This window comes from Chelonoidis abingdonii, chromosome 2, assembly GCF_003597395.2.
Source record: "Chelonoidis abingdonii isolate Lonesome George chromosome 2, CheloAbing_2.0, whole genome shotgun sequence".
Taxonomy (NCBI): Eukaryota; Metazoa; Chordata; order Testudines; family Testudinidae; genus Chelonoidis; species Chelonoidis abingdonii.
In genome coordinates, this window is record NC_133770.1 from 130,675,913 (window position 1) to 130,702,484 (window position 26,572).

General features: G+C 41.4%; 1 protein-coding gene across 2 annotated transcripts in view; it reads left to right on the forward strand.

Moving 5' to 3' along the window:
- The window catches only part of SLC12A7 (solute carrier family 12 member 7), a 277,582-nt gene that overhangs the window by 212,300 nt on the left and 38,710 nt on the right, over positions 1–26,572 (forward strand). For both annotated transcript variants that reach the window (XM_032803704.2, XM_032803706.2), the window contains exons 16-20: positions 7,330–7,434; positions 8,773–8,941; positions 21,649–21,844; positions 25,696–25,865; positions 26,062–26,193. In XM_032803704.2, the coding sequence (XP_032659595.1) occupies positions 7,330–7,434; positions 8,773–8,941; positions 21,649–21,844; positions 25,696–25,865; positions 26,062–26,193 (772 nt within the window). The remainder of the gene's footprint in view (positions 1–7,329; positions 7,435–8,772; positions 8,942–21,648; positions 21,845–25,695; positions 25,866–26,061; positions 26,194–26,572) is intronic.

Consider the following 26,572-nt stretch of genomic DNA (forward strand, 5'->3'; position numbering starts at 1 on the left):
CAGGCTACTGCCAGTCATTGTCTAGCCCCCCACGCCCTGGGGCAGACTGCAGTATCAGCCTACTCATCACTGGCAAGGTTGGGTTTGGATCTGCTGCCTTGGCCTGCCCCGGGTTGCCCCCTGCAACCCCTAGTACCTTTCAGCTCAATGCTAGGCCGCAGCCTGGGGCTTTCCAGGCTGGAGCTCCTCAGCCTGTCCCAAGCCCTGCTCCACTCAGGTACTTAGCTCCCTGCAACTAGGCCTTTCTCCCTCTACAGATAGAGGGAGACTCTCTGTCTGTCCCTGGCTTCTCTGCCTTTATAGGGCCAACTGAATCTGTTTGGGGCATGGCCCCAGCTTCAGCCACTTCCTCCAATCAGCCCAGCCCGAAAGCTGCTTTCTCCAGCCACAGCTTTTAACCCTTCAGGGCAGGAGCGGGGATCCACCCCGCTACAATGACGAACAGGAGGTGCTGCAGGGGTGAGTCCTGCAGGCTTACATGTACACATAGCTATATATGAAGAAGAAAGAACACTTACTTACCCTAACACTTACAGTAGGTTCTTTGAGCTGCTATAATCTGTGCGGATCCCATGACCTGCCATCCAAACTACTGTTGGAGTCCTCAGCTGCATGGGCTTTAAGGTGAGAGAACTGAGAGAGGGTTGGGGCCACTCCACCCTTTGTGCCCTTGCATGGAAGCACAAGCAGATACAGCGTGTATGCATGGTTGCATTGGACACTGCTAGGTAAAGTATTTCAGGCTTGCATGCCTAGAGTAGATGCACACCTACAGTGGACTCCATATTAACTACAACATCACAAAGAACTAGTTATTATAGAGTAAATGAGTTCTTTATGTTCACTAATGAGCCCAGACATGACTGTGTTAATATAAAGTCTTCTAAGTGTATAAAGAGAGAGAATCCAGAAAAGGAAATATGTAACTCTGTAAATCAAACATTCATGATTAGCAAGAGACCATCAATTACAAAGGCTCATTACATATTTTTTAATTTTCTTTCATACTGTTATCTGTTAATTATTAAATCAATTTTCAAATTAGATGAAAAATCATTATTTTTTCTATTCTTTTTCTTGTTGATCTTCAATAAAGTATGCCATTTGGTTAAACAAAAAATATAAAAATGATTCTTACCTGTGACTAGGCACCACTGAAGACAAAGAAGCTTGTAAATTGTCTTCTGTTAATCTAAGTTTTCGAAATAATGAGATGAACATAACATTCATGATCACATGTGGATTTTGTGATACCTGGAAAATATTTTGTGTTACTCAAAATCTGGTTATTAAGGGAGTAACTCTGATACCCAGTCAGTCTGTGAACAAAATTAATCAAAAGTGTGCATTCTTATACATAGAGAATCTTGTAGTCTAGAAGTCATGGCTGATAGAGTCACTAAGACCATGTTCAGTTTTTGGTTCCAGAACTACTTCCTCCTTCTCTGTTACATCTGCTCAGCAAGTGCATCACAGTTTTTTTGCTGCCTCTGTAAATAGCTGCTCTGAGTTCTCCAGGCCTCAGACTTTGGGCTGTGAGGCAGTCTTCCCTCTTTTCCCTGTTCTTCCTCTACTCCCTTACCCTTAATATTAACATGGCACCCATTAAATGGATTAAAAACTGGCTAACTGAAGTTCTCAAAATGTAATTGTAAACAGGAAATAATCATTAAGTAGGTATGTTTCTAGTAAAATGCCTCAGGGATTGATTCTTGGCCCTATGCTATTTAATACATTATATCAATGACCTGGAGGATAACATAAAATCATCATGGATAAAGTCTGCATATGATACAAAGATCATATGACTTGTAAACAATGAATTCACTGATTCAGGGTGATCTGAATTGCTTGGTAAACCTGCCTCAAGCAAAAAATATGCATTTTAATGGTAAATGTAAATACATACATTTAAGAACAGATAACCTTTGAGATCCCGAAAGATGATCCCTCACTCTCACAGATCTTGGGGGACAGACCTGTCCTCGCTTACAGACAACCCCCCAACCTGAAGCAAATACTCACCAGCAACCACACATCACTGAACAAAAACACTAACCCAGGAACCTATCCTTGCAACAAAGCCCGATGCCAACTCTGTCCCCATATCTATTCAAGTGACATCATCATAGGACCTAATCACATCAGCCACACCATCAGAGGCTCATTCACCTGCACATCTACTAATGTGATATATGCCATCATGTGCCAGCAATGCCCCTCTGCCATGTATATTGGCCAAACCAGACAGTCTCTACACAAAAAAATTAATGGACACAGATCTCACATCAGGAATCATAATACTCAAAAACCAGTAGGAGAACACTTTAACCTGTGTGGTCATTCAGTGACAGATCTGTGGGTGGCAATTTTGCAACGAAAAAGCTTCAAAAACAGACTCCAGTGAGAAACTGCTGAGCTGGAATTGATATGCAAACTAGATACAATCAACTTAGGTTTGAATAGGGACTGGGAATGCTGAGCCATTACAAACATTGAATCTATCTCCCCTTGTAAGTATTCTCACACTTCTTATCAAACTGTACTGGGCTATCTTGATTATCACTTCAAAAGTTTTTTTCTTACTTAATTGGCCTCTCAGAGTTGGTAAGACAACTCCCATCTTTTCATGCTCTCTGTATGTGTATATATATCTCCTCAATATATGTTCCATTCTATGCATCCGAAGAAGTGGGCTGTAGCCCACGAAAGCTTATGCTCAAATAAATCTATTAGTCTTTAAGGTGCCACAAGTACTCCTCTTCATATTGCTGATATTCCGTGATTCTATGTGTAGAATTATGATTGAGGAACAAGTAGCCATGGTGCTGAAAATCATTCCTATGTCAAATAATACTATCTACTTAGGCAGCGATGACCTTTCAGAAATAATCCAAGACCAGCTAATAGAACAAGCTAAATTCTATTAATAATCCAAGTTTTATTAATAATCCAAGACCAGCTAATAGAACAAGTGCAAATATTTTGCACTGCAATTTGATGAATCCACAGACATAGTCAACATAGCACAGCTTCATGTTATGTGAGATATGTCAAAGCAGGAACCATATTTGAAGAATTTTTATTTTGCACAGAAATCCCAGTCCAAACAACTGCTGAGGAAATATTCAAGATCCTTGTTAAATTCATAGTGGATGAAGGTTTTAACTAGGCCATGTGTGTTAGGCTGTGCAACAATGGAGCAGCAACCACAACTGGAAAGAACAGTGGGGCGGCAGCACAAGAAAGTTATTTTATAAAATCCCTGGCAGTGCTTTATGCTGCTTTAGTATGCTGTGCAAAGCTATGGAGTCTGCCCACACTCAGCTTCTATTTCACAGTGAAGTCAGATGGTTGTCACCTGGAAAGTGTTAAAATGTGTATTTGAACTGAGGGACAGAATCAGAAAAATCTCCTCCTTGGAAGAACTGATCTTGCAGATCCCATGTGTAACATGCCCTTGACAACACTAACATACCTGGTGGACATATTTGACAAAATGAATGCACTGAAACTAACACTTCAAGGTAGGAATACAAATATACTAGTTATGAAAGAGAAAACTGGTGGAACCGATGAAATAGCTTTGTCATTGAAGTTGCCACATTGAAAAGAGAGTTACTGAGATGCCTACAGGGCAATCCAGCTAATGCAGGTAACAACAGCAGTGAATTTAGCACAGTGTAGGCTTCGGAATAGGATAGCAAGCTGAGCATGCATCCAGTGTCTGTACCTGGCTGTACTCAGACTGAAGCCCATGCTGCACTGACTTCACTGTTATTGTTTCCTGTGTGAGTTGGATTCAACCTAGCTATCCCTAAGGAGGCTAGTCCATGCTGTGTAGACGAACCCTTAGACATGTGTAACAGACTAGAGCTGTTTGGAGAGATAATAATAATAATAATAATAGGTGAGGTAATATCTTTGATTGAACCAACTTCTGTTGGTGAAAGAGACAAGGTTTTGAGCTTCCACAGAGCTCTTCTTCAGGTTGGAAATTTTCTAACAAAATGCCTGTTTGTCAAACCTCAGATGTGTCACGAAATATCTCCACTGAAAGATTTGCAGTGGATCAAAGGTGGAACTATGATGGAACCCTGCCTGCCAGCTTGCTGGTTGCTAAGGAATCTAGGTTTTCCAGGACATGTGGCTCCAGGGAAGACAGCCATGCTAGGATGTCAAGGCTCCATGCAATGAGCCTGAAAGTCCTGGGTGCCCTGGCTTTGCAGCAGGGAGCCTGGAAGCCTGGAGGTTTTGGAATGAGCTCCCAGGGTCTGCAGCTCCAGGACAGGGCTGCCCAGAGGATTCCGGGGGCCTGGGGTCTTCAGTGGCGGGGGGCCCCCGCTTTGGCAGTAATTTGGCGGTGGGGGGCCCTTCCGTTCCAGGACCTGTGCCGAAGTGCCCCGAAGACCCGCGGTGGGAGCCCCCTGCTGCCGAATTGCCGCCGAAGCGGGACCCGCCGCCGAAGTGCAGCCGGGTCTTCAGCGGTATTTCGGTTGCGGGGGGGCCCCCGACGTAGGTCTTCAGGGCACTTCGGTGGCAGGTCCCAGAACGGAAGGGCCCCCCGCTGCCGAATTACCGCCGAAGACCCAGCTGCACTTCAGCAGCGGGTCCCGCTTCGGCGGTAATTCGCCGGTGGGGGGTCCTTCCGCCTCGGAGTGGAAGGACCCCCCACCGGCGAAGACCGGGAGCGGAAGAAGCTCCAGGGGTGTGGGCCCCACAAGAGTTTTCCGGCCCCCCTGGAGTGAGAGAAGGACCCCGCTTCAGGGGCCCTGAAAAACTCTCATGGGGGCCCCTGTGGGACCTGGGGCCTGGTGCAAATTGCCCCTCTTTCCCCGCCCTCTGGGCAGCCCTGCTCCAGGGCATTGCTGCCATATGGACTGCCTTGGGCCAGATACATCCCTCCAAGGCTTCTAGATTCCCAGTAGCTGACCGAAGTGTCAGGAAGCCCTGGGTTCCCAGACAAGAGAAATCTGCATGATAGGGCTGCTTCAGAGCGACAGACTCTGGGAGCCACAGCAGCTTCCAAATGCTAATAGCAGTGATGAAGCCAACGAGAACATTAATTTCAATTAGCAGCTGTCAGAGTTGGGGCGCAAATTTTGTTCATAAACACCTTGTGTTGGTGTTGCTAAAATGAAAATTCGGGGAGGAGGTATTTCTGGTTCTTGGAAAAGTTTAAGTAAAATAAGCATGATTTTGTTCTGATTTGGAACAAAACCAAATTTCATAAAATGAGAAATTTCCTGCAAACTGGAAATCCTGTGTTTCAGCCAGCTCTACGGTAGATCACCGATGCACTGTCTATCATATTATTTATCTTTAACCCTCTTAAAAAGCAGTCATAGTACTCTGAGAAGAATAAAAATATCTGGAGCTTACTGATGCCAAAATAAGAAGAGAACAAGGAGCAGTTTTATATACTAAAACAAATTCCCTACAGCAGAAAAATTCACAATATAGCTCAAATTCTGCAAAGAATTCCTCACAATTGAGGCCAAAGTAATTTCTGGCTAGGGTGACCAGATAGCAAATATGAAAAATCTGGACACTTTTTTCGGAGGGTGGGGGGTACAGTTGCAAATATAAGACAAAGCCCCTAATATCAGGAGGTCCCAATAATATTGGGACATCTGGTCACCCTATTTCTGGTTCTCACAGTTCTGCTATAACAGTAGATAGGAGAGGTATAGAATGAATGAGAATGGAGGAGGATGAATGATCATAAAGTGATCATAGCATTTTAATAATCAGTGGAGCTCAAAGCTTCCCACAGGTTATAGGCACCAGGTAGTGAGGTTATTCAGAGGTTAGTCTCCAGAAACATCAATAACAGTTTTGATTAAGAGAGTTTTTTCGGTTCCTATTCATTCCTTTTGCTAAGGAAAATCCTTGCAAAAAAGATATCTCATCAGATTGTATATTGAGTTCTTTAACCAATCAAGTCTCACATTCATAGATCAATGGATTCTAAAGCCACAAGGAACCAATATGATCATCGTCTGACCTCCTGTATCACACAAGCCATAGAAGTTTCCCAAAATTATTTGTACAGCATATCTTTTAGAAAAACATTCAATCTTGATTTAAAAATTGTCAGTGATGGAGTATCCACTGCAACCTTTGATAAATTGTTCCATTATGTACTTACTCTCAACATTAAAAATGTGTGCCTTATTTCCAGTCTACGTTTGTCTAGCTTCAAATTTCAACTAGTGGATCACATTGTATATTTCTCTGCTAGATTTCAGAGACCATTATTAAATATTTGTTCCCCATGTAGGTATTTATAGACCAGGGGTAGGCAACCTATGGCACATGTGCCAAAGGCGGCACGCGAGCTGATTTTCAGTGGCACTCACACTGCCCGGGTCCTGGCCACCAGTCTGGGGGGCTCTGCATTTTAATTTAATTTTAAATGAAGCAGTGATTGCACCAATGATAAATACAGAGGTAAAATAACCTCTCTATCTCTACTTGAGATTCCCCTGTTTATGCATCCAAGGTTTGCATTAGCCCTTTTGGCCACAGGGAGTTCATGCAATTTTTTTTCTGAGTCACTGCTTCCCAGAATAGGGTCCCCCATCACATAACTATGGCCTACATTCTTTGTTCCTAGACGTATTACATTTAGCCATATTAAAAAACATATTGTTTACTTGGGCGTAGCCTATGAAGTGATCCAGATTGCTCTGTATCAGGGTATGTTGACATAGTGCATGGAATTGAGCCTCCCAGCTTGGGTCAACAGACTCAGGCTCATGGGGCTCACACTACCACACTAAAAATATCTCTGCAGGCAGTGCTTTGAATTTGCATCTTGGGCTGGAGCTTGGGATCTGAAGCCCCTCCCCATTCTCTAGGTTTTAGACCCTGAGCTCTAGCCCAAGCTGCAGCATTTACACAACTATTTTTAGTGTGGTAGTGCAAGCACAACTCTGTCAATCCAGAGTGGGAGGCTTGCTGCCAAGTGCTACGTAGATGTATTATCAGTGACCTATCCTCTTCATTATTTATATGGGGGAGCAAAGGCTCCATTTCCCATTCTTTGAGAGGAATGATTTTTTTTAGTCATTTGCCAGTGCTCAAACAGCTAACATTTTGATTTAATTTTCTTGTCTAAAATATTATTGGATTTAGTCTGTTAAATCCTTAGGTTATGGGAGTAACAGGACCAGTGTTATGAGGTGAATTGTGATTTACTTAGGTGTGTTACACTGTAGGATGTGTTCTGTCAGCTAAACAAGTCATTTCATTATAAAGATACTGTTTTATATTGCATTAGAAAATATACTCTGTTAATGCAATCCGTTTTCCCAAATCTCGAAGAGCCGAAAAAGAGTGGGGTGACGGAATCAGGGGGTTATCTTTGAATGCAGCTCGCTATGCTTTACTTCGGGTTGAACATGGTCCTCCTCACACGAAAAACTGGAGGTAAGAATCCATGAAGTCCCCCTACTTTAAATATAAATACTTTTAGAAGTAGGAATATTGCTGATAATGAAACACTATAGATTTCAGTAATCTTAAAACTAGAGTAGGATTCATAGAGAGATATTATGTTTTTAAAACAACTAAACTAATAGCCAAAGTTGCAGTGTGTAACAGGCCATGCACTGTTCCTGCCCTCTTATGCCTAGAAATGTATGACTCCTGTGAGTGGCACCTTCACATTATTTTATTTATATTCCTTCCACCAACCTCAATACAATCTTGTGCAGCCAAATCCATAGAGTAGTTTCTTGCCTTTCCCTCAGAGCCAGAGACAGAACAGAAATATCTCTCCCTTGGGATCTCAGAGCATACTGTGCTCAACTAACCAAATTCTTTCTCTCTCACTTCCTTCCTGTATCTTCTTTTATAGCCTCATTTGACAGCTAAGTGGTTCATCAGCCTCCCCACCGCCCACGACTGGTCAGCCTATTAGCTGCAGATTCCCCAATCAGTCTTCTCCAGGGGAACTAATTGGTGTTTAAGTGATGACACGGCTGGGTACTTGTTAGCCTCCTGTACTCTGTCACACAGTTATTTATAGTAATTTATTAGTTTATTTTACTTAATAAAGTTTCAACTAAATCCAAGTTGATTATAAGTGGCTCCTCTACACTTATTTAACATCAGGTTTTATTTTTCTTAACGTTAATGGCCATTTCTAAAATCCATGTTTTATTATTTTTATTATATGGCACTTCTTGATAAATAGACTTTGGAAATGACAAGTGGGATAAAAGTCCTGATTATTTCACATTAATTGAACAGTTTTTAATGTAAGAATATTAACCTTCTGAGTGCAATATTCCTGGGAACTTCCTGATATGTTCTGATGTTGTACTGGTGTAATTGAAGGTAGAATTTGATCTTGCCATTAGAATTTGGTCATTAACCATTATGCTGATATTGAAGAAGGAAGTAGAACACTATACTCTGTCATAGCTATTTTGGATTTGTAGCACTGACAAACATCAGAAAAATAATTTTGTCAATTAAGTAAGTAGATTTCACTCTGAAACAAGATTGCTGAATAATTAACAATCTGCCATTTTTCAGAATAAAGCTACAACAGAAGGTCAGCAGAGAGTGCTATATATCTCTGTAGATATTCTACATTATCAGTTCTCTGACAAAGTATGATGACCAAAATTTGTCTGGGCTTCTTTGCTTGATACTTTATCTTATTTGCAGTTGAACACTAGATCATCTGGTTATTAATGAATCTGTTATAATTTTAATTTTCCAGTTGTCTTTCTGACACTCTTTTTTAAAATACTGCAGACCTCAAGTCTTGGTTTTGTTGAATTTGGACTCGGAACAGATGGTTAAACACCCTAGATTGCTTTCTTTCACCTCTCAGTTGAAGGCTGGAAAAGGATTGACTATTGTGGGCTCTGTACTACAGGGAATCTACTTGGACAAATACATAGAAGCTCAAAAAGCTGAAGAGGTAAGCAAAAAACAACTTGCAAATACTTACAGGTTCTGTTTAGATGCAAGTTTCAATGAAGTGGTGCCAGGATTTTCTGAAGAATTAACATTTTGCATCAATATGGGCTACTGTAAAGCATTTAAGCAAAGTTAAGTTTTGACTCAAAATATTTAATACTTTTATATACTAAAATGAGCTTAGTGATTGACATCAAGTTATGAAAATGATTTATAAAATTTGAAGGATATTATTATATCTGGATATTATTCTGCTAGTTTTCTTAGAATAAATCCAAAGTAGGATCAGGAGGGCTCAGCGTTGTCCCATATGGAGTAGTAAAACACATTCACATAGTGGTTCATATATAGTAGTTGACCCTAAAAAGTGTATATATTTACAGTGGTCACCTTTGAAAACTGGATAATGTTATTGCAGTAGTGCCTCTGCTTTAGCATAGGGAATGCCTAGAGAATTCCATGCTAATGTTTAATTAAAAAAGCAATTTAAAAGATTTTGAAGGTGGTTTCATGAGCTTGTGTACTCTGTGCATTTGTGTGCACCAGGTAGGATGTAAATTTTAGTGCACATCAACATGTGTCTCACTAACTGGCTGTGACGACACTACTGGTGCACACCAAAAGTTGCCTATTGCACACTGATGTCGTCCTGTTTTATACAGTTCTACACGAGTGCACAGAAGGGAACTTATAGTATGCATCTGCAGGTCTGTGCAGCCATTAGCGAGAGACATGCTGGTGCATGCTAGACTGTACACCCCAGCTGGAGAACACTAATTTACTGTGCAGACAAGCCCCTGTACCTTAGTGTGATACTAACCTTATCACAATGACTACTTTCCTATTCCTGCGTGAAGTATCGTGGTGAGCTGCTATCACACTGTTTAGCATCAACCACTGTAGGAGAGTTGTAAGTCAGATTACCTTTTACTATGCCATTCAAATATTGCTCTTGGAAAAATATGTATGTATTGTATTTGGCCATGGAACAATCCTAATATTTTACTTGGGTAAAACATACAGTGGATATCAAACTCTTTATATAACAGTTTTTAAAATGTTATTTTACAAAATGAAGAAATCTGATGAATCTGGTAGATCTTTGAAGTGACCGGGTCTTCATTCCTTAGCTCATTATAATCTTCCTCATGTAATAGGAAGTGATATTGTCATTCTGGTTGTGAAACCTAAGGAAATAGAAGAATATAAGGTGGCTGTGAACAGAGTCATCAAGCAGGGGCACCGGAAAAGGGAGGTCCGGGGGCCATGGTCCTGCCACTTTTCACCACGAGACCCCACCCCTTTCCCGTCTTCTTCTCCCCCAAGCTCCTGCCCTTTTGCCAGACCAGTAGCTGGTGGAGCTGAGCTGGGGAGCCTGGGCAGTTGTGGTCTGCATTAGCTCTCCACAGCTGACCACATGGCTCTTACCCCAACCCAGCTCCAGCCGAGGGATGGGGCCTTGGAGCTGCAGCCTGGCCATAGTAAGAAGCACACAGGCAGTTGTGGGGAGCTGGGGTGAACCATCCATCTGCCAGCAGTGCAAGGGGGCCAAGAGCAGCCTCCACCCACAGCACATGGAATATCCGCACTGGCTCCCCACAGCTGCCTGTGTGGCTCTTACTATGGCCGGGCTGCAGCTCCAGACCTCATCCCTTGGCCGGAGCCAGGCCAGGATAAGAGCTGCATAGGCAGCTGAGGGGAGCCTGGGTCCCTCTGCCTGCCCTGGGCAAGGGGTCCAGGGGGCAGGGACATGGACAGGGGGCTGCTTTTGAACGACCCCAACCCCAAGAAGGGCGGAGCAAGACTCCCTGGCCCTGCTTTGGCTTCCGGCTTGGCCGGGGGTGGGGCCTACTGGGGAAGAGGAGGGGCATTGGGGAAGGGGCAAGGCCTCAGGGAAAGAGCAGGAGCAGGCCTCGGAGGGGCGGGAGTAGTAACAGGGATGAATTGTTGAGAACTCACCTCAAGAGGATTGAAGTAATCATTGGTCACTGCTGGATGGCCTCTTTTGGTCATATTGCCTGCATCAGCTGCAGAGTCCACATACACTGAGCACTGAAATCAGACTTGAAGTCAGGAGGGGTTACTGCCTGGTCAACAGACTGGTGGTGGTCATGCCATCTCCACGATTAACCTGGCAGCACCAGATCAGTAATAATCTTGTGGTGCTCTTAGATACCTGGAATAAAGCTGTACAGTGTGGTCATGGACGTTTGGCACTACAGACTTCCACTGTGTAAGCATGTTGTTGTTATTATATACATTTCTTAGAATCACTGCATGGTTTTCCATCCACATATTCTTAAAACAGTATAGAGTCAACATCCTCTCCTATCCAGATGGAGTTTTTGGTAGATGGGTATCATTCAACATAGTGTTCCAGTAACCATGAGGTCCTTGTTCACTTTTAAGTCATTAAATTGAACCCCCTTCCCTCCTTTAAAATGATTTACAATTTTCTACACTATGAAGATCACCTATCATGAAGGGGATGGAGAAAGGAAAATTCTGTCTAACTTGCAAATTTTCCAGAAAATTCCATGTCCATCTACCCCTTCCTTGGAGGACTGCATTATGTCCAGAGTTTTTCTAATTATTAGCTTGTTAACACATTCTTCCATTTCAAATTATTTATCCAAAATGTCATACTATTTCATTAGAGAGACAAAGTAGGTGTGGTACTATATTTTATTGGGCCAACTTCTATGTGAAAAAGACAAGCTTTCAAGCTTACATAGAGCTGTTTTTCAGGTCTGGAAAACGTACTGAGTATCACCGCTAAATACAAGATCGAACAGAATGTCAAAGAGCTCTGTGTAAGCTCAAAAGCTTGTCTCTTTCACCAAAAGAATTTGGTCCAATAAAAGATATTAATTCACCCACCTTGCCTTACTATTATCCTCAGACAAACATGACTACAGTAACGCTGTAAATAAAATGTCATATCAGAGTTTAGCTGCAAATGGTTTGAACTGAATAGCACTTTTTCACTTTTATGTAGTTTACAGCTTGGGAAATTATCTTTTTGGGTTTTTCTTGCTGAGAAGTGGTGCTAAATCCAGACTCACAGCAAAGATCTGTGCTGCCTCCAGTTGTTATAGAGACAGGGAAAATTCCACTGTGAAGAGGGTTTGATATGAAGTGTTCTAAAAAGAACATCTTTACAGATCATAGAATCATAGAAGATTAGGATTGGAAGAGACCTCATGAGTCCATCTAGTCCAGCCTTCTCAAAGCAGGACCAACCCCAACTGAATCATCCCAGCCAGGGTTTTGTCAAGCTGGGCCTTAGAGGTTTTTAAAGATGGAGATTCCATCACCTCCCTAGGTAACCCATTCCAGTGCTTCACCACCCTTCCAGTGAAATAGTTTTTCCTAATATCCAAACTAGACCTCCCCCACTGGATCTTGAAAACATTGCTCCTTGTTCTGTCATCTGCCACCATTGAGAACAACCTCGCTCCATCCTCTGTGGAACCCCTTCAGGTATCAAATCCCCCCTCACTCCTCTCTTCTGCAGACTAAATAAGCCCAGTTCCCTCAGCCTCTCCTCATAAGTCATGTGCCTCAGCCCCCTGATAATTTTTGTTGCCCTTGGCTGGACTCTCTCCAATTTGTTCACATCCTTTCTGTAGTGGGGGGCCCAAAACTGGATGCAATACTCCGGATGTGGCCTTACCAGTGCCGAATAGAGGGGAATAATCACTTCCCTTGATCTGCTGGCAATGCTCCTACTAAGAAAGCCCAATATGTGGTTGGCTTTCTTGGCAACAAGGGCACACTTCTGACCCATATCCAGTTTCTCATCCACTGTAATCCCCAGGTCCTTTTCTGAAGAACTGCTGCTTAGCCAGTCGGTCCCCAGCCTGTGGCAGTGCATGGGATTCTTCCGTCCTAAATGCAGGAGTCTGCACTTGTCCTTGTCAAACCTCATGAGGTTCTTTTGGCCCAATCCTCCAATTTGTCTAGGTCACTCTGGACCTTATCCCTACCCTCCACCATATCAACTTCTCCCCCCAGCTTAGTGTCATCTGCGAACTTGCTGAAGGTGCAATCCATCCCACATGCAGATCATTCATGAAGATGTTGAACAAAACTAGCCCCAGGACCGAACCCTGGGGTACTCCTCTTGATATCAGCTGCCAACTAGACATAAAACCATTGATCACTACCCACTGAGCCCTTCAGTGTAGCCAGCTTTCTATCCACCTTATAGTTCATTCATCTAATTCATGCTTCTTTAACATGCTGGCAAGAACACTGTGAGAGACCATATCAAAAGTCAAGGTATATCATATCCACCACATTCCCCATATCCACAGGGCCAGTTGTCTCATCATAGAAGGCAATCAGATTGGTCAGCCGTGACTTGCCCTCAATGAATCCATGTTGACTGTTCCTGATCACCTTCCTCTCCTCCAAGTGCTTCAAAATGGATTCCTTGAGGACTTGCTCCGTGATTTTTCTGGGGACTGAGGTGAGGTTGACTGGTCTGTAGTTCCCTGGATTCTCCGTACCTTTTTAAAGATGAGCACTATATTTGCCTTTTTCAGTTGTCCAGGACCTCCCCCGATTACCATGAATTTTCTGCAATCACATCAGCCAACTCCCTCATCACCCTCAAATGCATTGCATCTGCCCCCATGGACTTGTGTGTGTCCAGCTTTCCTAAATAGTCCTTAACCTGTTCTTTCACCACTGAGGGCTGCTCACCCGATACTGTGCTGCCCAGTGCAGCAATCTGGGAGCTCCTTGTCTGTGAAGACCAAGGCAAAAAAAGCATTGAGTGTTTTAGCTTTTTCCACATCATCTGTCACTAGGTTGCCTCTGCCATTCAGTAAGGGTCCGACACTTTCCCCCTTCTTCTTGTTTCTAACATTCCTATAGAAACCCTTCTTGTTAGCCTTCACATCCCTTGCTAGCTGCAACTCCAGTTGTGCTTTGGCCTTCCTGATTACACTTCTGCATGCTCAAGCAATATTTTTATACTCCTCCCTAGTCATCTGTCAAAGTTTCCACTTCTTTTAAGCTTATTTTTTGTGTTTAAGCTCACCAAAGATTTATCTGTTTAGCCAAGCTGGTCGCCTGCCACATTTGCTATTCGTTCTGCACTTTGGGATGGTTTGTTCCTGTTCCCTCAATAAGACTTTTTCAAAATACAGTCAGATTGCCTGGATTCCTTTCCCCTTCATATTAGCCTCCCAGGGAATCCTGCCCATCAATTCCCTGAGGGAGTCAAAGTCTGCTTTTCTGAAGTCCAGAGTCAGTATTCTGCTGCTCTCCTTTCTTCCTTTTGTCAGGATCCTGAACTTGACCATCTCTTGGTCACTGCTGCCCAGGTTGCCACCCACTTCTACTTCCCCTACCAATTCTTCCCTGTGTGTGAGATCCTTCTGCTTACTTGGTTGAAGTTTCATTATGATTTTCATTTGTAGCTTCATGTAGAGTTCTATTTGTAGGTCCATTTTAACACATTAGTAATCTAATTGAATAATGAAAGCATGAATAATTGCCATGAGGTCAGCATATGAAAGAAAAGGTTGCAGCCTTCTTGCCAGGTACAAGCAGAAAAAGCACTCTTGGTAGTGGATCCCAGCTGGACTTCCGTGAGCAACCAAGGATTTTATGTGATTCCCTGGTTATAAAATTGAATAAACAGCAGGTACTCTGTCCTTTAACTGATATACTGTAATTGATCTCTACCAGTTCTTCCCGTTGGCTTCCTTTTCATATAGTAGAATGTTAGCATTATGAACACCTTTGGAATGCAGGTTGTTCATAATTCTGAAATCGTCTTAACTCTGAACAAAATGTTGTGGTTGTTCTTTCGAAAGTTTACAACTGAACATTGAGTTAATACAGCTTTGAAGCAGAAGAAAAATGCTGCATTTAGCCATCCTAATTCAAACGAAACAAGTACAGAAACTGTTTCCTTACCTTGTCAAATCTTTTTTTAACACTTTCCCTTTATTTTTAGTAGTTTACATTTAACACAGTACTGTACTGTATATAGTTTACACCTCTACCCCGATATAATGCTGTCCTCGAGAGCCAAAAATTCTTACCGTGTTATAGGTGAAAACGCGTTATATTGAACTTGTTTTGATCCGCTGGAGCATGCAGCCCCGGCCACCGTACCCCCTGGAGCGCCGTTTTACCACTTTATATCTGAATTTGTGTTATATTGGGTCACATTATATTGGGGTAGAGGTGTATTTATTTACTTTTTGTTTCTGCTGCTGCCTGATTGCATACTTCCGGCTCCAAATGGTGTATGGTTGACTGGTCAGGTAGTAACTAAAGTTCTACTGTATTTCAATTTTATTCAAGTTGAGTTTGTTAGCTACTTCTCATCCTGGTCCAAGTTTTGGCTCCAATAATAATAATTTATTATTAAATTATTCAACTTCAATGGCTGGGTCCAATGCATTTGAGGCATAGAGCTGTGAGTGTGTTTTACATCCTAGAGCAGGGATGAGCAAACTATGGCCCGCTGGCTGGATCTGGCCAGCAAGCTGTTTTAAGCTGGCCCACAAGCCACACCACACAGTTCGGCCCTACTCTGGTGCTCCAGCGGGGACACTGGGTTGGGGTCGTACCACGCGGTATGGTCCTGATCCTGCGCTCCAGCTAGGGCACTGGGGCGGGGCTGCACTGCGCTGCTCCTGGAAGGTGCAGCAGGGGCCCACTCTGGCTCCTACACACTCCAGTGGGAGCTGGAGGAGCGGTGCCTGTGGATGGGGCAGCGTGTAGAGCTGCCTGGCCATGCCTATGCATAGGAGCCAGAGAAGGGACGTGCCACTGCTTCCGGGAGCCACTTGAGGTAAACACCACTTGAAGCCTGCACCTGCTAAGCCTTTTCCCACACCTCAATCCCCGGCCCCAGCCCTGAGCCCCCTCCCACTCTCCAACCCCCTCGATCCCAGCCCAGAGCACCCTCCTGCACCCCAAACTCCTCATCCCTAGCCCCAACCCAGAGCCCGCACCCCTTCCCACACCCCAAACCCAATTTTGTGAGCATTCATAGTCCACCATACAATTTCTAGTCCCCAATGTGGTCCTTGGGCCAAAAAGTTTGCCCACCCCTGTACTAGAGGTATCACAATTCACACATAAGGGCCTCATGTACATATTGAACAAGAGGGATGAGAGAATGAAAAAAACACCATGGAACACTGCATGGGGGAGTTGTGGAGCAGATGAGCAATTTCTCAATACTACTTTATCTGGTGGAAACAGAAACAAAGCCACTGAAGCAATTCTGTCTACCCCTTCCATAGTTCCAGGGCAATAATAATTAATGGCAAATGGTATCAAAGACAATATACCTCCTTCAGTGTGATTCCTCTTTTAATTTTTTTCCCTCTGAATAAAAATCAAAGTAAAAGGCTAAAGGGACCAACTGTCTGTTGAAATTAGATGGGGCTCAGAAGTGCTCTGGCCATACCCCTTTTCATCGCAGGCATGCCCAGTATGCTGGGGCTAGTCCTGTAGAAGCCAATAATGTTTACTTGCCAGCTGAGAGCTCCCCAACACTGGAAGTTCTTTGAAGCTGCAACCAATTGTTAACTTAGTTTTTGTCCACACTAGCACTTTTTTTTGGCAAAACTTTTGTCAGTCAGGGGTGTGAAAAAACCACCTCCCTGATCAACGTAAGTTTAACTGACAAAAACGCCAGTGTGGAGAGCATCTCGCACTGACATAGCTAATGCTGCTTCTTGGGTATGATTTGATTATGCTGGCAGGAGAGCTCTCTCGCTGGGATAGAGCAGCTACACAGGAGACCTTACAGAGGCATAGCTGCCTTTCAGGTCTGTAGTGTAGACATAGCCTTAGCAATTTATTTTGAATGAGCACGACAGTCTGAATATTTATAAAACATATTCTACTTATAGATTCAAATAGGTATTGGCACATTCTTCAGCTAAATACAGGTACTTCCTTCTGTTCACTTTTAGATGAACTGACCTGATTAATTTGTGTCTCAGTATTAAGGAGTAAATCTAATTTTCAGACAAAGGAGGTGATAATTATCTCAGTAATTGGATTTCTTTCTGTGTAGGCTCATGGGTTTCATTATTCTTTGTCCCCTCTCATTTTTTCTTAATCAAATTTTATAATTTTGTTTTGTGATTTGGTAGCTGAAGCTGAATTTTCATGGAAGGAGTACAAAGAGCTTATCTTCAAAATTAATTGTAACAAGGTGCTGGTTCAGATTTTTTGGATTTTTTTTAAACTGAGATTACTTGGGGGTCTATAATAGAATGACAATGGAATAATGTCATTCAAAAATAAATTTAGTTACTGAGCTTACTGCCATATTTCAGAAACTCTAGGGGTTCATAAATCTTATTAAATGAAGGCTTCCACCCAGAACAATCGATGAATTTCTTTTAAAATATCTTAATAAGAGCTGTATGAAACTGAATTGATTTAGCAATATGAGGATTGTAGTTTTAATGAATTATTTCATGCATTTTATTTTTTTTTATCTTTAAAAGAAAATATGATCTAGAACAGTGTTTCTCAACCTGGTAGGTTAGCACCTCTGTAAAGAGCACAGGGTAGAAGAGAGGAACACTACCCTGGTCATTATCCACGATGTGATCATATTAAACTACTAGAATTGTACAAAAATTAAATATCAATATTTCTTCTGATTTTTTTATTTTAACCAATAAATACTAATAAAATACCCCTGATATAGATAGATACAATATGAAATCTGTACTTGTCCAATAAACACTGAAAAAGGTCCAGAAATGGTTAATTATATCTATGGATGTACAGCTTGTGTACAGAGCAGTAGTATACAGGAGTGTGATTATTAAAGTACATTAATATGTTGGCATTAATTCGTCTGTGTAGACTGTGCTTTTGCACAGAAGGGAATATTACAAAGAGATTATTCATTACATTAATAGATACTGTATACTGTAATATTATACTGTGTATAATATACATTATTCATTACAATATATACAAAGAGATAGCCCTAAACCCCCGATTTTTGACATCTATATAAAATTCAAAAATTGCTAAAAATAACCCTCCCCAAAACAGGATGAATAAACCCAGAAAAACAGAAGCTTTAAGTATGGCATAGCACATAGCATTGGTCTGATTATTTACTTACAATAAAATAGCTCAAAGTTTTCTTTTAAAAAGTCATTGCTTTGTCATAACCTGGCAGAATTTGAAGCCAGATATAAAAATAACAATTTTAGGGAAGACTTGCACAACTTGCATTCCTAAAATATCCTCGGTATTTGTCAAACTTACAAAAGTGTTCTCTGTAGGCATCTGTCCTGTGCTCTGAGTGCCTATCCCAAAAATTAAAATACACAACAGGATGGAATGTAAAGGACAACTAATACACATACAAATAAATATTCACTAGACCATTATTGTACAAATGGTGCGTTGTGGGAAGGTCTAGATGGGTTTTGTGTGCCATGAAGGTCTAAGCCCATGCTCTCACTTCCTACAGGCAGCAGCACACAGGAAGTACTTCTGGGGCACGGGAAGGGCAGGATAGGCTGCTGAATGTCCAATTACTGGCTCCAGCCCCTTCTCCCACACAAGATCTGCTGACCAGATCGCACTCTCACTTCTCCTGGGCAGCAAGAGCAGTGTGGAGAAAGTAGCCAGAAACAGCAAGTGGACAATCAGCCATAGGGTTCCCAACTGTCTAATCACACAAACCCAAATACCCTTACCCCACCCCTGCCCAAGGCCTCATACTTGCCCCACCCCATCTCCGAGGCCCCACCCCTGCTCACTCCAGCCCCCATCCTTCCTTTGCTCACTCCCCACACCCTCTCACTTTCACCAGGCTGGGGCAAGGGGTTGCGGTGTAGGAGGAGGTTCAGGGTGTGGGCTCTTGGAGGAGTTTGGGTGTGGGAAGGGGCTCAGGGCTGCGGCAGAGGGTTGTGGTGCGGGAAGATGTTTGGGGTGCAGTCTCTGGCCAGGTGGTGCTTACCTTTGGTGACTCCTGGAAGTAGTGGCATGTCTGGTAGTCTCTCATAGGTTCAGGGGCAGCCATGTGGCTCTGTACTGCCTCTGCCTGCAGACACTGCCTCCACAGCTCCCATTGGCTGCGGTTCCCCATTCCTGGCCAGTGGGAGCTGCGGAGTCTGCTCTTGGGGTGGGAGTAGCGCACAGAGACCCCGTGGCCATGCCTCCTCGTAGGAACCTCTGCTGGACATGTCGCTGCTTCTGGGAGTGGTGCAGAGCCAGGGCAGATAGGGAGCCTGCCTTAGGCCCACTGTGCCACTGGACTTTTCGCAGCTTAAAATCTCCCAGATGGGCTTCAGTAGCCTCCAGGAGATAAAGCCTGATTCTGGGAGACTCCTGGTCACGCTGGGAGGGTTGGTAACTCTAATCAACCACCTGGGAGTGATCGCACCCCAGCCATGGGGAAAGAGAAGGGCCAGCTGGGACTGCAATAGGGAAGGGGCAGGGATAGGACAGCAATAGCAAGAGGGATGGGATAACTGAGCAGGGGGCTTGGGCTGGGAAGGGTGGAGCAGGAGGCAGGTATGGGTAATAGTGGATCCCCAAAAAAGACAAAATGCGGTTGGAAGGTCACCTTAGTAAGAAGTTTGGGAACCCCTGCACTTGACTCATTCAGCCGTCAGCCCATCCCGTCTTATGAAGCACAAGAAAAGAATGAGCTTTGCAACATACCTATGAGCTAGCAAATTAGATAATGCCAGATGAAGATTAGGAGTGCATTCCAAAGTTAAGGAAACTTCATGGAGGACACCCTGCCAACAGGCTTTCTGTCATTTAATCAAGTGGGCTCCTGTTGAAGTGCCTGTGCTGATCTCAGTTGTGACAGTATGCCATGGGGGAAGAGGTGATCACTCAGGTGACTAAATCCAAAACTATTTAGGGCTGGGTTGATCAAAACTGATTCCTTGAATTCTACCCAAAAGCGTATTAGAAGCCAATGTGGATCCCAGATCTTAGTGTGCCTGTTTAATGTGTTTCCAACATGTAGCTGCTGAATAAATTAATCATGGCATTCTTCCTTAGCTTACACTTCTTATAGTTCTAAGGGACAGACTAATGTATAGTGCATGATAGTTGAAGTCTAATTTTGAGGTGACAAAACATGGATAATTAAGACAAGGACCTCTTCTCATGAGGCACAGATGGAAAAAAGCTCTCTTGGCCATGTCAAGGAGCAAAGTAGAATCTAATAACACACCCAAATTTATGCAGCTATGTTATTGAGGCAGTGTGCCCTTTATTTGTAAGAGATGCCATAATAAATTCCTCAGTCTTTCATCAGCTTTTCCCAGCCCACCACCAATATCTCTTATCTTGTCTGGATTAAGTTTCAGACAGTAAATGGAGACTTAGTCCAGACATAAATCAGGAAGCCCCAATCCAAGCTTCGATTTCATTTTGACACTCGGTAATTAATTCCATATCTCCAGTTGGGTCAGTTTTGGAGACTTAGAGCTGATTGACATGCTGAATGCCTTTACAGCACATGCATCCTTATTAAGCCTCCCAGCAAACTCATGTACACATTAAACAAGAGCTATGACAATATAGACCCTGTGGCACTGCTTGGGAGAAGATATTCTGGGCAAAAGAACAATTAAAATTAACCTTCGTTAAGATAAGAATGGAATAACTCAAGTGATGCGTCATCCACTTGTGCTATCATGTGCAAACAATTTAAGAAAAGCAGTGGTCTGAAAAGCTGCTAACAATAATAATCAGTACAAACATTGTCTTTATCCATTGCTAGAAGTTAACACAACTAGTGCAATTTCTACTCCATGCCCACAACGCAGTTGACTTGGAGGTAAGGAAATCAGAGGACTCTCAAAGCCCTCAGATTTGCACTGCTACAGCCTTCTCGACCTTTACCCTGAATCGGAGGTTGGATACTGGTCAATAGCTAAACTAAATTACACTAATTGAATCTATTTCCCCTTGTTAAGTATCCTCACACCTTCTATGGGTCATCTCGATTATCACTTCAAAAATTTTGTTTTTTTTCTCTCCTGCTGATGATAGCTCATCTCAGTTGATTGGCCTCTTACAGTTGGTATGGCTACTTCCACCTTTTCATGTTCTTTGTATGTATAAATATCTTCTTGCTGTATATTCCAGTCTATGCATTCGATGAAGTGGGCTGTAGCCCACGAAAGCTTATGCTCAAATAAATTTGTTAGTCTCTAAGGTGCCACAGTACTCCACTAAATTGTCAATACCAGAAGTTGCTTTCTTGAGCATTAGCCTCACAACAGTTTCTTAAAGAGCTCCTGGCATCCTTCTCCATTTTCCAAAAATACTGGCTATCTCAACCTATAATGGACCCAGTACCTCTCTATAGGCCTTCACCAACCAACAAGGTTATGCAAACAATGGTCAGCAATAGCCCCACACCATGCATTACTTATTATCAAATACTGAACAAAGTGACTCAAACACTTTTACTCATATTCCATTCCCCCTTAAGAAGCAAAGATTTCTATGCGCACAAAGTGATTTTAAAACTTGGGTTTTACAGTTATCATAGCACCTTGTTCATTCATTGGGTTGAGAGAGTAAAACAATGTTCCTTGATGTCATATTCCAGTGTCCAGCATCTTATTGGTGCTTTAGTGCAGCGATTAACTATGGTATTTATAATTATTTCCTTTAATATATTCCCACATGTAATATTCAATTTCTTATTTTTAATAGAATATTAAATCCTTAATGGGGGTAGAAAAGACCAAAGGATTTTGCCAGATCGTGGTATCTCCCAGTTTTAGAGATGGAATGTCCCATTTGATTCAGTCTGCTGGTCTGGGAGGGATGACGCATAATACAGTCCTGATGGCCTGGCCACAGTCATGGAAACAGACTGATAATCCTTTCTCATGGAAGAATTTTGTTGGTATGTATTCTCTTAGTTTTATTTATGCCATTTTAATGAAAATATATAATGGTAATGTATTTTAAATGTTATTTTGCAAGTTTGTTACCTGGAAAAACAAATGTAAGAGATTTATATGCAGTTCTACTGTAAGACCTACTCAAAATAGTAGGCTAATGTTAGTCCTATTGAGGTCAATGAAAACTGGTGGGTGCTCAGCACTTTTGAAAATCAACACACTTTATTTAGATGTCAAAATATGGACTTCAAAGCCTAACTTTAGGCTCCTATTTTTGACAGTTTGGACATAAATAATTATAAAATTGGCCCCTTCTTATTCAAGAAATGTACTTCTTGTGTGCATTCAAATTCTTATCAAATTCTTTTATCAGCCTTTACTCCTTTTAGCCTGCTGAGCCAATACGAATAAGAAAGTGAAGCAAATGGATTCTGTTCTTTATTGTGCATTATCAGTTGAATTGATTATTAAATTCTAGAGCTGGCAAAAAAAAAAACAGATTTTTTTTCAGTAAATAAAATGTATATTCTTTATTGGGGCATTTCTAAGCAAAACAACCCTTTGATTTAAAATTAAAAATTGTTTCATTTTGATTCAAGTTACAAAATATATTTTTAAAAACATTTTTTCTCTTTCTTTCCTATTTTTTGCCATTGAATAAATGATGTCTAGGATTTTTTGGGTTAACTTTTTCTTCTTTTCTCATTTTGCAGCTCTGTAAACTTTTCAAATTAGAGAAATTTTGAGAAGGAAAAAGAAAAAAAAAAGAGAGGACAAAGTGTCAGAGGGGACTTGAACATTATTCATTTTATTGCACCAAATGACAAAAGGAGAGAAAAATGGAAAAAAAAGGGAAAAATTAAAATATGAAATTTCAAAAAAAATGATCAACAAGTTTAATGAAAACAAATTTTCAGTTAGAAACAAAATAAAAAGTTTAATTTAATTTTGTTCTGAAATTTTCACGCTAAAATTTTTGGTCAAAAATATTTTTTTTTAACAAAGAAAACCACAACTTCACATGTGAGAATCATGGTTAGTGTATGAGTAGTCACAACAGACTGTACTTATGCACTGAAGCGGACAGAAATGTTTGTTGCTTTTCCAATTTGAAAATCCTAGTCTGTTAATTTATGTTAAAGTTTGTACTGCATTGCCTCTTATTTTTTGTACGTCGTTTAACTGCACTGTTTTTGACATTCAATAAATTTCTGTTTATGGAGAATTAAATTATCTTTATTAGTCTACAACCCATATTGCAGAATGCATACAAACACTCAAGGCACCCAGCACTTGTAAATGTAAAGCACTACAGAACTCCTAGTTCAAGAAAACATCTTTGAAAACTTTCTTCAGTTGCACAGTTCCTTGTTAAGCACTTGTAATAGCCCTCATGTCTCACTGTTCAAAATCAACAGACAGATGCTCCACCTCTGCTCTCCACCCTGCAGCAGCTTTTCCCCATTTTGCCTCATAGATATTATGCAGGACACAATAGGCAGCTGTCCAGTGGGATATTTTTGTCACTGAGATCCATTGTATTGAGTAAACACCTTCAGTCTATTAAAAGCACATTCAACTGTCATTCTGAACCCGTTGAGATAGTAGCTGAATCATTGCTTGGTGCTGTTGAGGTAGCCAGCGTACAGCTTCATGAGCCAGGGAAACAAGGGATAGACTGGGTCCCCTGAATCACTATTGTCATTGCCATATTGTCAGTGGTAGTCGGCCAGTTGGGAAAGAATGTCCCTGATTGCAGCTTTCTGACCAGTCCTGTGTTTTTGAAGATGCAAGCACATCTTCCCTGACCAGTCCACAATGATATTGGTGAAGTATCCCTGGTGATCCACCGACACTTGCATATCAATAGAAAAATAGACATTTCTTTTGATATACTCTGTGCCAATGTAGGATGTGTGTGCCATCTATCACCCTGCCGCAATTTGGGAACCCCATTTGCTGCAAATTCATTCCCTGTGTCCTGAACATTGTTAAGAGTCACAGTCCTGTGCAGTAATAGCCCTCATGACAACAATCACCACTGTAGATTTTCCAACTCCAAAATGATTTCCCACTGACCAGTAGCAATCCAGCATTGCAAGCTTCCAGAGTGCAATCACCACTCGCTTCTCCACTGTCAATGGAGCTCTCAATTTTAGTGTCCCTGTTCTGCAGGGTTGTGGTGGGCTCAGCACATAGATCTGAGAATGTGGCCTTTCGCATCTGCAGTTTGTCATTCAACACCCGAATTATGATGTAAACCCATCAGTTAGTGCTCATTTCTCAGGCCCAGAAGTGGCACTCCACTGTCAGCATGAACTCCATCAACAATCTTGAATTGTTGTTTGCTATGTGTCCCTGAGCAAACTGTTTTTGGAGAAATCATCATATCCTCCATTCTTGCAGTACTTCTTGTGGGTCTGCAAATACAGAATTGTGTGTCCTGTATTTCCAGTGTTTGAGAGGCTAGTGCAGACCTCTGTGAGACTCCATGTGTCTGTCAAAGATGATGGACCCCAAACAGTGCTGAGTGGGATATGAATAGCATTATGGGATGGAAAAAGTTGCATGCTGGAAACTTAACTCCTAGCTCCCAGAGATCTTTGAACAAGTCATTTCTGTCCAACAACACATTGCAAAAATGTCCTAAAAGGCATTATGGCAGATGGTGGCACTGATACCTACTTGTGATGAACTGCATTGTACATTGGCACAAGTACTCCTAGTGAGTACACACAGTGCCAACACAAGCAGCCAGTTATGCACGAGTGATATACAAATTTTGACAGCTGAATGCCGACATAACTTGCATCAACAAAAATGTGTAGTGTAGATGTGGCCTATAGCTATACATATTTATTTTAGCAGGTATATAGGTTAGCATAAATTCTTTTATGTTTTAAATCTTTTTATTATGTTAGAAAATGGTGAATGACACATTTCTTATTTACTAGATGATTATTAAATTTTTACTCATGATTTGTATTAAGCTGCTTTTGGATGGAAATTGGAATTCAATTTAAAAAGAACAAAAACATGATTTCCAAATGTTTTTATTAGTTAACTAAAACTATCTGAAGTGTGTTGAATATAAAAGAAGAAAAAGGAAGTTTGTCAGAACATGCTTTGCATTGAAAACTAACTGGTTTATTAACCAAAGTATTATCTTTAGTTAGTGAACTGAATTAATTGTTTCTGGTCATCATCTCCTTCAAGATTTTTGCACCAGTTGATCTTATCCTCTTGCACCCAGTTTATATTCAGAGATTAGAAGAGGGAAACAAGTATTCCTACTTTTTCAACTTCCAGTTAATTTCTCAACTTTGAACTGATCTAGCTGAAAAACTGAAAAGAAAGATAGCATTCTCTCTGCACCTGTGGAAGAGGATACTACTGTTAAAGCTGATTTAACACTTCAACAAACTCTGTTTCTAGGTGCTTAGCCAGAAACTTCCTCCAGGTCTCTGGTCTGACCTTCTTTAAAACTTCAGCAGCACACACATACTGTGTCAATGCTCTTTTGAAATTTAATTTACATTATTTTAAATTAAGATATTAATATAGGTTGGCATATTTTCAGACTTCAGATAGGTTTATTTTTCAAAGAAAAATGTATTTAAATTAAATAAAGAAATTTGATTTAAATTAAAATATCAATTTTGAAAAAATCATTAATTTTTATCCACCTTGTATGGATCTTGATGTGTGAGATTGCTGTCTTTGCTTCCCCTCTTAAGCAGGATCAGCTTTTAACCAAAGTTATCCTCTTTCACAATAGTGGCATTGTGGATTTTGGGCATCTAATAGCCTTTTTCAGCAACTCCCAATTTTCATTCAAATGTTCTGATTTCAGATACAGTCCGAGAAACAACAGCGGCGCAACAAGCTCTACTGGTCGCTAAAAACATTGATTTGTTTCCAACAAATCAAGAGCGCTTTTCTGAAGGGAACATAGATGTGTGGTGGATTGTTCATGATGGTGGTATGCTGATGTTGCTTCCTTTCCTGCTTCGGCAGCACAAGGTACAGTATATGACTCAAAAAGGGAAATCTTGTCTTAGAAAATGAACAGCAATGACTTTTTTTTCACTAAGCATTACATAAAATTACTAAATAAATTCTTATATACTCTTTTACTTAGCTGTTTAAAGGATTGTGAACAGAAGGGGCAAAAATTATTTCTACGTTTGTCATATAAAATGCCTTTCCCCTTAAATAGGTGTGGAGAAAATGCAAAATGCGTATTTTCACTGTTGCCCAAATGGATGACAACAGTATTCAAATGAAAAAGGACCTTCAGATGTTTTTGTATCATCTTCGACTTAATGCTGAAGTGGAGGTTGTTGAAATGGTAAGCTCCTGTATATTTTACCTGTTACCTGAAAATCTTGAGCTAAACTTGGAGGTTCTTTCTCAGACTCCTGGTATTTCTTTTGCCTAATGACATTTGGAGGGTAAACTAAGTAAGGGATCGTAGTATTTGGCCTAAAATGGCAGGAAAAGCAAAATTTAATATTCCTACAGCAGTGTTAACTCAACCACATAATGCAACCTATATATTTTATGGTGTATTTTTTACAATATAAGCAGTAATAAGTCAGTTTAATACACATATTCACATACTGCATATATGCAAAATGGTTGAGTTAAGGTTGCATATTGTACCTTAACACGTGTGTTTTCTGAATAAATTTGTTAGTCTCTAAGGTGCCACAAGTGCTCCTGTTCTT